The following is a 15,980-nucleotide window of genomic DNA, read 5'->3' as shown; positions in this document are numbered from 1 at the left end:
AATTAAAAATTCATGGTGATACATGTAAATCATTTGGTGATGGATTGACAATTTAAGTGACTTTTCTTCTAATATTGCTGTTAAATATAAGAAATTTGTATATAAATTTTAGAATATAAGGTCTGGGATGTGGCTCAAGCGGTAGCGTGCTTGCCTGGCATGCGTGCGGCCCGGGTTTGATCCTCAGCACCACATACAAAGATGCTGTGTCCGCCGATAACCAAAAAATAAATATTAAAATTCTTTTTCTCTCTCTCTCTCCCTCTCTCGCGCTCTCTCTTTAAAAAAAAAAAAAGATTAGAATATAAGAAAAAAAAATATGCAATCACTTGTGCGTGTGCTTGTGGCACTGGAGACTGAACCCAGGCCTGGTGCACACCAGGCAGATGCTCCACCACTGAGCCACGTGCCCAGCCCCCACAATCATTTTTTTTTATTTATTTATTTTTTTGTACTGGGGATTGAACTCAGGGGCACTTAACTATTGAGCCACATCCCCAGATCTATTTTGTATTTTATTTAGAGACTGGGTCTCACTGAGTTGCTTAGTGCCTCCTTAGTGCTAAGGCTGGCTTTGAATCTGTGATCCTCCTGTCTCAGCCTCCTGAGCCACTGGGATTACAGGCGTGCGCCACCGCACCCAGCCCCCACAATCATTTTTAAAAATCAAAACTTGAACCCACTATGATTCTATGGTTCTAGAGCAATCCACCAAATTACTTCCCAACACCAAAAGAAAACATGTCCCAAACAAGTATATGAGGGAAAAAAACCCATTGTGAGTTTGCAAAATTGATAATTATTAAAGATGAATGATGAATATGTAGGTGTTATTTGTTCATTATATTTTCTTTCTACTATTAATGTTTGAAATATTCCATAGTAATTTTTCTTAAATATTTATTTTTTAGTTGTAGCTAGACACAATATCTTTATTTTATTTATTTTTATGTGGTGCTGAGGATTGAACCCAGGGCCTTGCATGTGCTAGGTGAGTGCTCTACCACTGAGCCAACCCCAGCCCTCCATAGTAATTTTTAATTAATACATTAACCAAACATTCTCAAGGGGAAAAGCCCACCTAATATGGATCTAATCTAGGCTTTCAATCTACCATCACACTTCTCAATATTTTAAGAGGAATTTATCCCATAGTAATTCTAAAATTCCTATATTTAGAACCTTATATTAAAGTAATAAAATCTGCCTCGAGGCTGTTCTTTTTATAGCATTTCCATTAACAATTTCAAATGGAATATGCGAAGGGATCCAAGATGGAAGTGAGCTCTCCAATAACATAAGTATAATTCTTTTCCATCACACCCTACAGCCTCACTCTAAGCCAAAGGTCACATAAAGAATTTGGGTATAGAGACAATGAGGGCCACTCTTTCTGAGTTGTCAGTTTTCAAATTAACTAGTACAAGGAAGCAACAGTGATGGAGAGCCCCAGGCAGAGAAGGTAAAAGGAGATGGAACCAGATGTCATGTAGACCCAATGGCAGAAGAAGGGGTACCACACCTAATAATCCCGTGTCATTGCTCCGGAGGTTCCACAGAGCTTTCACTGCTCGCCTGGCCACCCACTCAAATGTGGAATCCCCTAATAGTCTGCTCAGAATCCCAAACTCCACCAGGAGGGAGCCAGCTCCGGCCGTACATGTTTCATTATTGCTGTCAGGAGGAACACCTGTCTTCAGATTCACCTGGAGACAGGAAGAGTGAAAGGTCTCACAACAAAATCCGAGAACCCATGGGATGACAGGCCAAGTCATAGACCCAACACTCAGCTGATAAACCCTGAATGGTGAGAGTCAGCCCACCACCTGCCTGTTATACCCAAGATAAATATGTGAGTTCAGATTGACAGATACAATCAAGACAGTAAGAACACTGGAGTCTTGTCTCATTAATAAGAGCAAATCTTCAGGGGATGATTACAACACTATTCACTAAACCACCTCTTTCAGGCAGGTTTTCTTCATAGTTACAAATGCACCAGGCTCTGGGAATAGAGAAAAAGGCAAGTTATAGAATCGTTTCTAACTTTTAAGTGAGCTACTATGAACTCACTAATGCTCAGCAAACAAACAAATCTAGACTGGGAGAGAAGGGAGGTTCAGCCAAAGTATGACAGTCAGTGTCATCATGGAAGCTCTGTGGTCTGGCAGTTCTCCCGGGTTACCCAAAAGGCTGACTCAATTCCCAGAGGAGCTCTGGCTTGGCAAATGAGACAAAGATACAATCTCATTCTACATTGAAATCAGCAGCTAACTTGCTGTTTTGTCTAATCTTCACTTGAAAGATCCATGTAAGAACATTCAGTAAGCTCCTACAATATACACGAGGACCTTTGGAGAAAGAGATCCAAGTCAGAAATGAAGACAAATTTTCCATACAACTTGGTAGCAGGGGATATAAGTCACAGGTATAAAAGGACTTGTGAATACTGAACATGGGAACATAAATTTCTTAAGGGGATGGATTAAGTCACCATGTCACTGTGTGCCCATCTCACAGTAGGTACTCAGTAAAACTAAATGAATTAAAACCCATTTACATTGTATTTAGAACCAAATTCTCCCAAGGACACCACTTACCTCTCCTACCTCAGCCCCATTCCTTCTATCAAAGAGTTTTAATTCAGGAAAATGGTCAGTTGTCAACCACAAAAGGCCAAACCAGTCTACCTACCCGAGGATAGGGGATCCCTGTCTTGGTGTTTTCAAAGGCAGGAAGGAGCCGCACAGCCAGGTCATGGGCCATGTGCAACAATTCATTATCATAATCCTTGATTGCCATGTCACCAAAGGGCTGCTTGGAGTCAGTTATTATTCTATGGGCAGAAAGGAGGCTTCCCAGAACCCTAATTGCAGGAAGAACAAAACATAAAATAAAATACTGTTTCTTATATGTACAAACAATCCAATTCAAAATGACAGAAGAATTCTCTATTTCCTTATGGACACTGAGCTGACTTGACTCAATGGCCTCCTGAAGTCCTTCCCAGCCCTAAAAATCAAAGTTCACAGCATTACTGACAGGGAGAAAGGGAAGTCACTCATCAGATTTGGTCACCTATACCACAGCACATTAAGAAAAGGTCTGGGGGGCTGGGGATGTGGCTCAAGCAGTAGCGCGCTCGTCTGGCATGTGTGCGGCCCGGGTTCGATCCTCAGCACCACATACAAACAATGATGTTGTGTCCGCCGATAACTAAAAAAAAATAAATATTAAAAAAAAAAAAGAAAGAAAAGGTCTGGACTGTGGCTGTAGCTCAGTGGTAGGGCACTTGGCCTAACACATGTGAGGCATTGGGTTTGATCCTCAGAACCACATAAAAATAAATGAATAAAATAAAGGTGTAAAGATTTTTAAAAAGAAAAAAGAAAGAAAATGTCTGTACTAATTGGGTGTATGCTAACTGTTTTCAAAATACATATTATCTATTAGTACTATTAAATTATTCTTTTTTTTAAATACACATTCTTTTTTTTTTAGAGAGAGAGAGAGAATTTTTAATATTTATTTATTTATTTTAGTTCTCTGCGGACACAACATCTTTGTTTGTATGTGGTGCTGAGGATTGAACCTGGGCCGCACGCATAACAGGCAAGCGCACTACGGCTTGAGCCACATCCCCAACCCCTTGAATTATTCTTGATTTAACTCACTTGGGGGAAAATTTAGCCATATAAGAAACAGAAAAAAGTAAGACAACAAATACCAGGTAACTTGTATAGTTTGACCTCTGATGAACTTCATAGAGGAAAATAACCTACTGAGACACAGGAGGCACCACCCTAGATCTATGTCCCTAAAGACCCTCAAGTATCCCATTCCAATAGATTGTGACTTTTTTTTAGAACAAACGATTTAACTTTAATCTTAAATAAACATTACATCTAGAAACCAGAAATGTCACATAGTAATACAATTTTCAAAAAGTCTAAGTTAAATAGGAAAATAGAAAAAAGTCAAGATATTTCAAACTAAAGAAAGCAAGATAGAAAACTGGCTACAGAGCAGGATTCCAATACATTTAAGAGAGAGAGAGAGAGAGAGAGAGAGAGAGAGAGAGACATGAGTAAGAAACACACAAGAAGGAAATAAACCAAAATGCAAACCAACAGTGGTTTTCTGCGGGTGGGGAGATGAGAAGCTCTCGCTTCCTTTAGAAATATGAATGTATTTTCCTAGGACAAAGTGAAGGAAGGAAATGAGACCAGACAAGAGGGAAACCACCACGAGAGTCTGCACTAGAGGGACACTCATCTTACACAACAATGAAAACATGTTTGTTTTTCCATTCAGTCTACAATGTGATTACTTTAAAATCAACTGCTCCGATTTTGATAAACACTAAAATGAACATGAGAAACACAGACTGCACCCTAACATCTACATGGACTCTCTACTTGGAAACTGGGGCTGGAAAACTCTCAAGGGAATTTATCTCCTTACACACACAGAGAAAGAAGCCTTTAATGCATTTTATTACCTTATTGTGGCCTCAAAGACTTGGACGGTGGAATCTTTGTCAAAAGAAACTGTGTTGATCACTAACTTGACTGCTTTCTGGAACTCGGATGAATTTCCCATTATCTTTAAAAAGAGGAACACAAACCATTATAGCAGCTCGAAATGAAACGGAGGCAGCATCTGGGCCACTTCATCTAAATGTCTGTACTGTATGTGGTTTTGCCACTGTGGGAGTGGAAACACAAAAGGGAGAAAAGCACAGTTATTTTCACAAATATTCTGGGACAGATGGCAAGCCCGTTTCCTGCAACTCAACAGTCCTAGCTCCAAATGGCAAAACTGTGAAAACACTTCCTCCTGGGATCTCTGGCACTCCTCCTCTTCCCACTCCTCTCTTTCTCCAGCTTCAGTCTGATTCTATTTAACATGCAAGAGATGTAGTTTCTAAAGCTTCCGGGATTAGTAAAAATAAATCAGAAAATTAAAGAAACAAAAATATGACTTTCCCTTTGCTCCTCAAATAAATCCACAGCTTGGGAGCTTAGTTTCCAGGAGACCAAGCATCTGGAAAACTGATTGAACCTGTTGCTTCTGTCCAGATGTCTGAACACTTTTAAGAACCAGTGGGAATATTTTTTGAAGCACAGCATAAAACAAATGACATTTGAAATAAACAAAACATACAAATAATCAACTGTATGTCCATGATTTTGGTTTTTGGTTGTTGGGTTTGTTGTTGTTTAGGGGGAGGGGTGTTGGAGACAGAACCCAGGACAGAATCCATGCTAGGTAAGCACTCAACCACTGAGCTAAACCCAAAGTCCTCTATATCCATTTTACAAAGTTATCTACAAGTATGACTCCTGTTTGGGGTGTATAGTTATGTCAGACCCAGCTACGCTCCCCTATATTTAGTGCAAATTAGGCATAAAACTTTATACATTAACCTAAATGGAAATAAAATTGAACTGAATTCTGCTGAAAATTTTATGACAATATTAAGACTATAATGACATCATAAGGGCACACACATATATCACAAAAGAAAAATCAAGAAAAAAAAATAATTCTTTCAGACATGACTGCCTTTGAGTATGTCCTCTTTTTAGCCCTAATGATTTGTTACACATTTTTTTCTCCTCATTGTATTTGCTGTAATGTCAAAGCAAGTACAGAGGTTTCTTTTCTGGCTTTCAGTTCTTTCGTTTTAAAAGATTATGCAATCAATGTGGTGAGTTGCATTCAACAGTCAGGGACTGCTTCCCCCTACCCCCTGCAACACTGAGTATGAAATACATCGGTTACAGCCTATTTAAAATGCTAGCAAAAGAAAAAAACCTCAACCTATAACACCTGAAAAAATCAGCCTACAACACTAACACATTAAAGGCCGGATGTTCTAGAATGAAAACCACAGAAATGGGTCTGTTTCCTTACAGATTTTCCCCAGCAACAATGTTTGAGCAGCTGTGGTACTGATATGATCTCAGCCCAAGCGGAGGATGGTGAAGAAATCCAGTGCCTCTGAATTCCATATTGTAATTTGCCACTTTAGTCAGATAGCTACCAGTGTACAAAATCATTCACTCATGACTTAGGAAAGGTGGACTGGATGATAGTTAAATAGGTTTCTTTACTGCAAGACTTCTCAGAGCCTTTTGAAATACTGATGTGCAATATGGGTCTTCAATAATCAGACACAGAATTTCTTTGGTTCATTTAGGAACAAAATTCTTCTTTGGGGGAATATATACTTGGAATGTTTGCTGGGAAATATTGGGTTAGTTGAAATTCATTTTTGAACAAAACTTTGCACTTCTACAGTGTACCAGATACTATCAAGTGTCGGGGAGAATTCTGCAAATGATAGAGATAAGGTATGTATTGATCATGGGGATAAAAGATTCATTAGGGATTAAAAAAAAGTTCAGGGACAAGTGAGCATTCATTTTTAAACCAACATTCTTAGGCTGAGTTAGCCTCCAGTATCTTCAACAATGTGCTCTAATTAGGCCACACTTACTTGTCTGGGCACATTTTGATCACTGACGGTGGATGACTCAAAGGGAGCAGCAATGACTTCAGGAGATACTGGGAAACTAAACTGCTTTGCAACTACAGCCTAGCAGAAGGAAATCCAGGAGCCCAGACTTCCTATTAGACCAAGGGTCTAATCCTATTTCTGCTACTAATAAAATGAAAATGTAGAGTGATCTCTACAGTTCTTTCCAAATTCTAGAAATTCTATTACTAGCAAAATACAGAAGAGTTGTAATGCAAACATAGCTAGCATTACCCAATTCTAACTCCTAACAGAAAGCTTTCAACTTTTCTAAAGTATGTTAAAAGAAACCAGAAATAAATTATTAAATATAGAATTTGAGCTACAATGTAATGGGAATTTTCTAATGGTAAAGTTTTGATGGATGACAGAAAAGAGTTGGGTTTTTTGTTTGTTTGTTTGTTTTGGGTACCAGGGATTTAACCCAGGAACACTTAACCACTAAGCCACATCCCCAGCCCTTTTTATATTTTTTGTTTTGGACAGGGTCTCGCTAAGTTGCTTAGGACCTCACTAAATTGCTGAGGCTGGCCTTGAATTTACAATCCTCCTGCCTCAGCCTCCAGAGCCTCTGGGATTACAGGAATGAGTCACCACACCAGGCTTAGAAAAGATGTTTTAAAAACATCACTAAGGAGATTTTATAACAATGCTAGGCTGCACTAGTACCTGGGAAACTACTCATGAGGCAGCTGAGGCACACAGATAACCTGACAACATGCCCATAGTGCTTGTGGCCTGCCGCCTGTGTCACAAAACTGTTCAGGTTTCCAGTTCCAGAGTCAATGAGGGAAACCAAAGGAAAGGGTGAAACAAACACCCCGAGAGCAGTCCAGGACTGGAATGGGTAATCTCCAGCCAACAAGAGGAGTGAGGACAGACAGGCCTTACATGTGGGCTGGCAGCAGGGCACAAACACACTTCAGGAACATGTCCACCCTGAGATCTTTTACTCCTGAATTACTGATTCCAGAAACTGTATATATATCAATGACATTGTCTATGAATTCCTTTAGAGAAAAAGCAGGGAAATGGGGGAAACCGGTTCTCTATAAAACCATCATATAGTTCTTCTTCATTGTTTAAGATGAGCAATGCTTCCCTGGTCATTTAACCTTCAACCCTTCAACCTTTGGCTATTTCCATACAGGTCACTAAAATAAATAGAAGCCATCAAAGCTTTTAAGTATCAAGTTCCCTGAAATTCTCAATCCTAGGGGGAATATGGAGTTAACTCCAAAACATCTTAATTATCTCAAGTAAAAAAGAGGCTGAATACTTACTGCAAGTGTATCCAACGCATCGACAAGAGTCAAAGAATAGTTCCCCAGGACATCATTGATGTTCAGATTTGAACTGAAAAGTAAGTAAAATTAAAATTAAGCAAAGGTATTTGAATAAAGACCATAAAACTAAACACCCATCAGAAATGAAAATTGCAAGCAATTCTTATTTATTCAGACACTAGTTGTGAATAGATTGGTAGGACAAAGATTTTTTATCTCAAGAGCAAGAGTTTCTATAATGCCTGTAAGTAGAGTGGAATCCCAGAACTAGGAGACTCCCTTGGACAGTCCTAGGGCAGAGAGAACTCAACAGGAAGTAAGGAAACTGAACAAGGGTCCTTTGCCCTCTCTGAGTTAATTTGCTCACCACACAAAATTTCTTTGATCCTGTCCAACTTCAAAATCCTCTAAATTCACAATCATCAGGAATTAATAGAACAGAGAAGAGCCCCAAACCCTCCTTTGGTTCATGCTAAAAGATATCCCCTCGAAATTAACAGAAATAATGGGGAGTCTGTAGATGAGATGTTAGTGGTAAAAAGAGTATGAAGAAGTCAATTTTTTCACATGACCAAAGGATAGATGAGTAATACTGATACTGTAGCTGAAGGTATTTTATTCTTTTTGTTTGTAATGGACTGGAATGTGTAATTTCTGAATTAAGTATCATAAGTAGGTCATATGATGGGGTTTCTGCTAAACTTCTCATCTTCATAATCAATACAAATTTTCCATTCTGCAACAATAAGAAACTAACTACAGTGGGCTGGGGATGTGGCTCAAGCAGTAGCGCGCTCGCCTGGCATGCGTGCGGCCCGGGTTCGATCCTCAGCACCACATACCAACAAAGATGTTGTGTCCGCCGAGAACTAAAAAAATAAATAAATAAATAAATATTAAAAAACTCTCTCTCCTCTCTCTCTCTAAAATAAAAAGTTGTTGATGCTGGATTTAAAAAAAAAAAAAAAGAAAGAAACTAACTACAGGGCTGTGGGTATAACTCAGTGATACAGCATTTACCTACTATGCACCAGGCCCTGGGTTCAAATTCAAACCCCAACATCTAAAAAATAAAATAAAAGCTTCTTGCTATAATGCCCAGCCACTAATAATTGATAAGAAGGTGTACACCTGTAATCCCAGCTACTTGGGAGGCTGAGGCACGATGATTGCAAGTTTAAGGATAGCATAAGGAACTTAAGAGTCTCAAGATTAAAAAAGGGGCTGAGAGTGTATCTCAGCAGTAGAGCACTTTCCCAGCATATATGTGGGACTAGCTGGATTCCATCCCCAGTACTGAGGGGAATAAGTGGAATAATTTTCCACAGTGGGGGAAAATGTATTTGCAATAACCCTAGTGGTTCCTTCTCTCCACTCTAGTTAGACAAATCTACTTAAAGATCTGGCATGTTAGGCCAAATGTGGTGGAGCACACTCATAATGCCAGCAACTCAGGAGGCTGAGACAAGAGGATTACAAATTCAAGCCCAGCCTCAGCAACTCAGCGAGATACTGTCTCAAAATAAAAAAAAAATTAAAAGAGGTGAGGAGGTAGCTCAGTGGTAAAGCAACCCTGGGTTCAATCCCCAATACTAAACTAAACAAAAAAAGATCTGCCATGTTCAATAGAATACTTTTAAAATTCTTTTCCAACTAATAATTGCTATATACATTCTCTTTAAAAAGTGTGAGACCATGAAATTCTCATAATTCCATCTGCCAGCAGCTTACACTGTGGACTTGTTCTTTAGACACTCTTGCTAAAGTCTAGTCTCACCTGACAGCTCTTAAGGGCCTCAAACCAAGGACTCAACCTTCTAGCACAAGGTGAGAGCACACATCTTCCCAGTACAGATGGCTGAACCACAACCAGACTCTCCATGAGTGAATGGCCACAGCATTCACCCCACATGGTAACTTTTGAAACACATCCTCTTGAAACAGAAAAGATGGAGAAAACTGTGGCCTCTGATAGAAAAAAAAAAAATAATATATATATATATATATATATATATATATATATATTATTGAACTAACAAAATCAAACTAAAGTGGTTTTTGTTTTTTTTTTAAATTCCCACATACATTAAACCTATAACAGCTGTTCAGAAATGTACCTGGTGCTGTGTGGGTACAGAGAGAACATGAGAAACAGTCCCTGTGTTTCAGGAACTAAAAATCTAGGGAGATAAGACAAAGGGCCTTGGACGTGAATACAAAACAGAACTGATTTCTCAGGCAATGTTAAAATGAGGACCAGCATCTCAGAGCTTCACACAGCTCAATGGCAATACACAAAGAAGACTAGACTGCCTCTGAAAGAGAATAGATTTTTAAAGAGAGGAAGAGAACATCTTAAATTAGGGATACCTAATAATTAGTCATTTGGGGGCCAAAATTTGGTTTGTTCATTTGCTATTTGCTTTTTGTTTTCATAGCAATATAACTGAGGAGACAGAAAAGTCATGTGCTCAGGGCCTAAATTTACAGTGAGCATTCACAGGATTACAAAAATAACATCCAACATACTCAAAGAAACTCTTGAATTTGGGCCCTCCAATACAAATCCGGACTGTGAGAACTAATTCTGCATAGTGATCTATAACTGAATAGAAAATTTTGCTCTGTAAGGCACTGAGGTTTTATTTACATTGTGTTAACTCCCCATGGGACCCTGCCCTGTCAAGCAAGAAAGGTAAGACAAGCCTGAAAGAATGACAAAAAAGATACACGTTAGGCACACACATTTTGTTTCTGTATTTTTTATAAAATATCCTAATGGCAAGTTCATCCCACTTTTTTGAAAAAATCATGAAAATACATTTGATTAAAAAAAAAGGGGGGGGGGTGCAAGCTGGGCATGTTGGCGCACACCTGTAAATCCCAGCAGCTCAGGAAGCTGAGGCAGGAGCATCACAAGTTCCAGGCCAGCCTCAGCAACTATAGTGAGACCTGTTTCAAAAGAAAAAATAAAAAGTGCTGGGGATGTTGCTCAGTGGTAGTGTCCTGAGTATCACTAAAAGCAGATAAATAAATTATAAATTAAAAAACTGAAAGATTTATGAGATTTGTGTGGAGGATGTGAATGTGCCCTACTGTTTCGAGCCAGAATGATAAAGCTGGGGTTCTAAACTTTCCTGCAAAGCACCAATGCCCAAGAGGAGTTAAAAGTAAGGGGAACATAGAAAATAAGCCTTTTCATTCTACTGCAGTGGTGTGGGGCTCTACTCGAGGCCACATGACCCCAGAATTCTTCCACCTCCTCAAATGTGTACCAATCAAAAGGTCAAATACCATCGGCCAACACATCTTTCCAACAACACACCTGTCTAAAAGCAAACTGACCTCAACTCACACAAGTCACCACTGAATGGTCCAACCAAACACTCATCCAAGACTTTTGCTTGAAATTAAGGCCTACATCACACATCATGCCACAGGGACCAGAGCATCAAATCAACCACCACCATGCTATGATGAAGAGGGGCTCCCAATGCTCCAGAAGGTTCTGAAGGTTCATTGAGAAAAATATTAAAATGACATCAACTCACTAACCAGACCATCATATTCCCAGTGGAACATATTGTCACAATTCCCCTTTAAACTGTTTCCCAAATAAAGTGTTAAAAATGGACTGAGAAACAGTCTGAGAGAGAGAATAAGGCACTTCCTGAAAATGCTCTCCTCCTCTTGTCATACCACGAGCACTGGTGAGAAAATGCCATTAAGATCCAAAATATGTACACACACTTTAACTGCAACCATATAAAAAAAGGTGTAGGCATATGGGCAGCAACTGGCAGAAAAGATAAATTAAATATAAACTGTCTGGAGGGACTTTAGGCTTTATTGTTTTATTTTATTTTTTGCAAAAATTTAACGAAGCTATTCTCTCAAAAATAAATGAAGAAAAAAGTTGAACTTGAAAGAAAATACATTTATAATAATAAAGTCCCCTCTGGTTAAGACAAATAACTCATTAATTCCTACAAGTATTAACTTCTACCAGTATTTTTTCAAAATTTAATAATTTTTTTCTTAAACTGATATAGTAAATACAATCATATGTAAAAAAGACTGATGTGATTAAGTGAGAAAAATTACTCATCAGTTTTCTACAGTTTTTGAAAGGCCCAGGATGTGCCCTCCTTGCCACACTAAATGTCATGCTATCAAACCGCAAATTCAGACGTGGATGTGTAGATAAAAACCATCTGTAAAACACTTCAGTGTATAGGCTTCCTTCTTAGAACCTAAAAATTGGCTTCCACTGCTTTCCAAGGAAAACAGAGGCCTCACGTGTTCCAAGGAACCCATATGTGGTGTCCAGGCATTGGGCAATTCAACTCCTCAGCTCCAACCTAAGACCAGGGAAACAGGAAGGCAGTCACCTATCCTGCCTAACAGGGTCTCCAGGAACTGCACACCTCTCTGCTCCAGGGAGGAGGAGCTGGGTGTGCTGCCCTCTTGGACTCTTAAGGTCTGCCTTAGCAAACAAGGCTAGTGAATGGGGAGGGCTGGGCGACCTTCCCTGAAGGCCGCTGGCGGCTGCAGCCACGACGGCCACCAGACTGGCATTTGTGGAGCGGTACAGGGCAGTGGGGTTGACAGCCAGTTCAGAGTCTAAGAGTGTCTTGAGTGTCCAGACCCCATATCTGGGCCAGAATTTCTCTCCTCCCACCTAACTCAGACTAAGAAGTCCCCTGGAGGGAGAAACATTGGAATCCCACTGCCTCCAGCTCACCGGATGGTTTTCAAGAAGTCCTTTCCAGGAATCAACTCTTCATTTTAATATAAAGAAGACCTGAGTCTGGCAATCTAATTAAAAGTGGGGAGGAGGGTCTTCTGAAGCTGCATTTACAAGGGCAACATACAGATTTCATTAGATAACGTATCCTTCTGAGAAGGAAGATCCAAAGCCCCCTACAAAACCCGCTTTTGGCACTGCCACAGTCCCTTCCGGTCTCTGGTCCTAAGTATCACCATCAGTAAAAGTGTTGGACCGCTGTCCCTAAGTTCGCAGAGTCGCGTAGAACCAAGAAAGAGAAGAGCCGCCAGTCCACCCACGCACCCTCAAGCCCAGGAACCTGGAAGGGGTCCCCCCAGGACCCTAAAGGCCATGGCAGCCCTGGGGGCCCGGAGCGCGGAGGGCTGCACCCAGCCGCGAGGACGAAGGAAGCCCCCGGAGCGCGCGGCCCCGGGCGTCCGGCAGGCGCAGGCTACTCACGGGTCCCCGCGGTCGGGCCCCCGGCCGCGGCAGTGGATGGGGTTGAGCTCATCCTGAGGAAAGGCGTGCGCCATGTAGTTGTCGTAGCCGAAGACGAACATGCCCCGCGCCAGGTCGCGCATCTGGGCACGCAGCTGCGGCGGGAAGGCGCCGCTGTAGCGCTTCTCGTACTCGTCCGGGCCGCAGCCCCGGCCGCCCAGCAAGTAGCCCCAGTGAGCCGGGTCGCACACGCCCCGCGCGGGCCGCCGCGGGGTCCCCGGCCGGCCCGCCGCCACCCCGACCGCAGGCGGCTGCAGCCACGACGGCCCTGGCGGACCCCCGGGGACCCCGGGCCGGCCCACGGATCCAGAGGCGGGCGACAAGAGGCCGTCGGGGCCCCTCAAGCGCTGGAAGCCGAAGCTGAGCGGAAAGCGCTGGTAGAAGCCCATGCTGGGCCCCAGCCCGAAGACAAGCCACAACACTCCATGGAGGCCGAGCCGGAGAAGCACCAGCCCCAGGACGAGCGCTCGCCATTGCATGGTCGCGCGGCCGCCGCGGGCATTATTTTAAAGCGCTGGGGACCTCCCCAGCCGACCACCGCACCCTGCGTCCGCCCTGTAGTCCCGCTCACTTCCCCTTTAAGGAACTCCCCCGTGACGCACCAGGAACTGGCCCATTGTCCCCCACCCTCAGTTTCTCTGGCCTGGCCGACCAGGCCTCGCGTTCGCCCGCCCGGTAGCCCGGGATTGGCCCGGCCCGGGCCCGGCCTCGCGGGGCGCGGCCCGGGTCTCCTTCCTGCGCCATAGGCCGCCAGGTCGTCCGCAGTCGTGAGGCCCCGCCCCATCAGCAAGCCCCGCCCCGAGATCCGGCCCCGCCCCATCCTCAAGCCCCGCCCCCTGGGCGGTCCACAGTCCGGCTGGCTGGCGTGGCGAGCCGGGGTCGCTCGGGCTCCGGGCGTGGGAACTTCTAGCCAATGGGAGCGCGGCACGGGAGCGCCCGTAGGATGCCGGACGGAGACGTAGCCGTATGACCCGCTCGGTCCAGGGTAAAGCTAGACTCTGACTGTACGTTTGTCCAAGCTGGAAGTGGAGAAAGCCACTCCAGGTCTGAGTTACAAGTGGTGAAGCAAAAGAGGAAGGAGTGGAAGACTTCGGGGGTTTTGGGGGGTATTCCCCATATCCTTGCAGTCCAAAAGATTGAACCCAGGGGTTCTCTATCATTGAGCCACCTCCCCAGCCTTTTGTAATTTTTTTCTTTTGCCTGAGAGAGGGTCTTGCTAAATTGCCCAGGCTATCCTGGAACTTGGAATCCTCCTGCCTCAGCCTCTGGAGTAGCTGGGATTACTGATATCCGCTTACATTTCAGTATTAAAGGAATACTTCGCATATCAAAGGCAGGACTTGTAACTTGAGTGTCCATTGATGGTGGGGGTGGGATGCTACACTTTATTTCAACCTGCCAAAAACCATATCTCAAATTCTACTCTTTAGTGCAACACCCTAACTTATAAGAATCTCTGGTGGTGCTTCTAAAACATATACCATGACCCCATTTTAAGCCTGTTCTTACGGAGGGACCAGGAAATGTGTTTAAAAAGTGTTCTTTGAGGTTGGGCATGTGCAGTGGTAGACTTCTTGTGCAAGGCCATGGGTTCGATGCCCAGCACGACGAAAAGTGTTATTTGGCAATTCTTTTTTTTTTTTCTCCCAGTGTCTTTTGTTTATTTTTATGTGATGCTAAGGATGGAACCGAGTGCCTCACACATTCTAGGCAAGTGCCCTGCCACTGAGCTACAGCCCCAGCCCTCTTTGGCAATTCTTAGGACCTGGCAATTTCAGGAAATAATGAGTTATGTAATATTACCCTTGTCTCAGAAGTAAATTTTTTTTTTTTTAAAGGAGAGGGAGGAGAGGGATATGGGACCGCCACCCAATTATTGTTACCACACCTATTTAAATGTCCTCTCCTGCCCTTAAACTCCCACCATATGTCCTGGGCAGGGCTGCAAATGACTTAAACCTTTGAGGGGCGGGATTGATTCCTGGTTAAATCACTATACTCCTCTGTCTACTTCGTATAGTTAAGAAGGTTGCAGCTGGAGTCTTATGTAGCCCAGCTACTGAGGGGCGGGTTTGGGGGGTGGGGGGTGGTCTGAGGCAGGAGGATCTCAAGTTCAGGCTAGCCTGGACAACACTCAAAATAAAAACATAAAAGCGCGCTGAAGATGTGGCTCTGTGAGAGTGCATACCTAGCATATGCAAGGACTTAGGTTTAATCCCCAGTACTGCAAAAAGAAAGAAAAAGGAAGAGGGAAAGAGAACAAGAAAATGCATGCAAATTTCAGCTCTTAACAATATGATTTTCAGGTAAAGATTCAACACTTTAGGGATTCTAAATACTTATTTTAAATCTAAGTTTCAAACCATGTGACCTTTAAACCAGGGATCCTAAAATTTGGGAAGCAAGACTTGACTGGACCTCCAAATCACAGACTTGGCCAAGTGACCAAGGGAGTGATTAAGAGGATAGTGAGTTGTCATATGACACTCTCACCACATATTCAAGGTCAGGGGACTTTCTGCAATACTAAGGAGTTGTGATGGGGACTTAAGAAGAAACATTTGATTACATCACATGGTAGCTGGCTCATAGTAAGGTCAGTTTTGTTGACTGAATCTTTTTCCTCTTCCAGAGTTGAGGTAGGTAGGCCCAAGCAATATAGAGAACACACACATAACACACACACCAAAAAAAAAAAAAAAAAAAACAAAAACAAAAAAAACCCTCAAGCCAGGGTATTTTGGCTGCATATTTTGCATGTTCCCCTCTATGAAGGCTGCCTAGGGACCCTGCTGAAAGCCCAGCCCCTTGCTTGGATCCACTATCTTCAAGTTCTATCTCCCTAGAACTTGCCAAGTTGTACCTTCTGTCTCCTCTGTAAGCT

At 42.6% G+C, this 15,980-nt stretch overlaps 1 protein-coding gene across 1 annotated transcript in view; it reads right to left on the bottom strand.

The window, feature by feature from the left end:
* Positions 1–13,703, bottom strand: part of Edem1 (ER degradation enhancing alpha-mannosidase like protein 1) — a 31,250-nt gene extending 17,547 nt beyond the window's left edge. The window contains exons 1-5 of the mRNA XM_026383060.2: positions 13,058–13,703; positions 7,828–7,900; positions 4,502–4,605; positions 2,695–2,866; positions 1,523–1,706 (exon numbers count right to left, since the gene is read on the bottom strand). Of these exons, the coding sequence (XP_026238845.1) occupies positions 1,523–1,706; positions 2,695–2,866; positions 4,502–4,605; positions 7,828–7,900; positions 13,058–13,575 (1,051 nt within the window). The 5' untranslated portion in view covers positions 13,576–13,703. The remainder of the gene's footprint in view (positions 1–1,522; positions 1,707–2,694; positions 2,867–4,501; positions 4,606–7,827; positions 7,901–13,057) is intronic.
* Positions 13,704–15,980: the final 2,277 nt, after the last annotated feature.

The sequence above is a fragment of the Urocitellus parryii genome, chromosome 16 (assembly GCF_045843805.1).
Source record: "Urocitellus parryii isolate mUroPar1 chromosome 16, mUroPar1.hap1, whole genome shotgun sequence".
Classification (NCBI taxonomy): Eukaryota; Metazoa; Chordata; class Mammalia; order Rodentia; family Sciuridae; genus Urocitellus; species Urocitellus parryii.
Note: the sequence above shows the minus strand (reverse complement) of the source record. Positions and strands in the feature narration are given on the sequence as shown.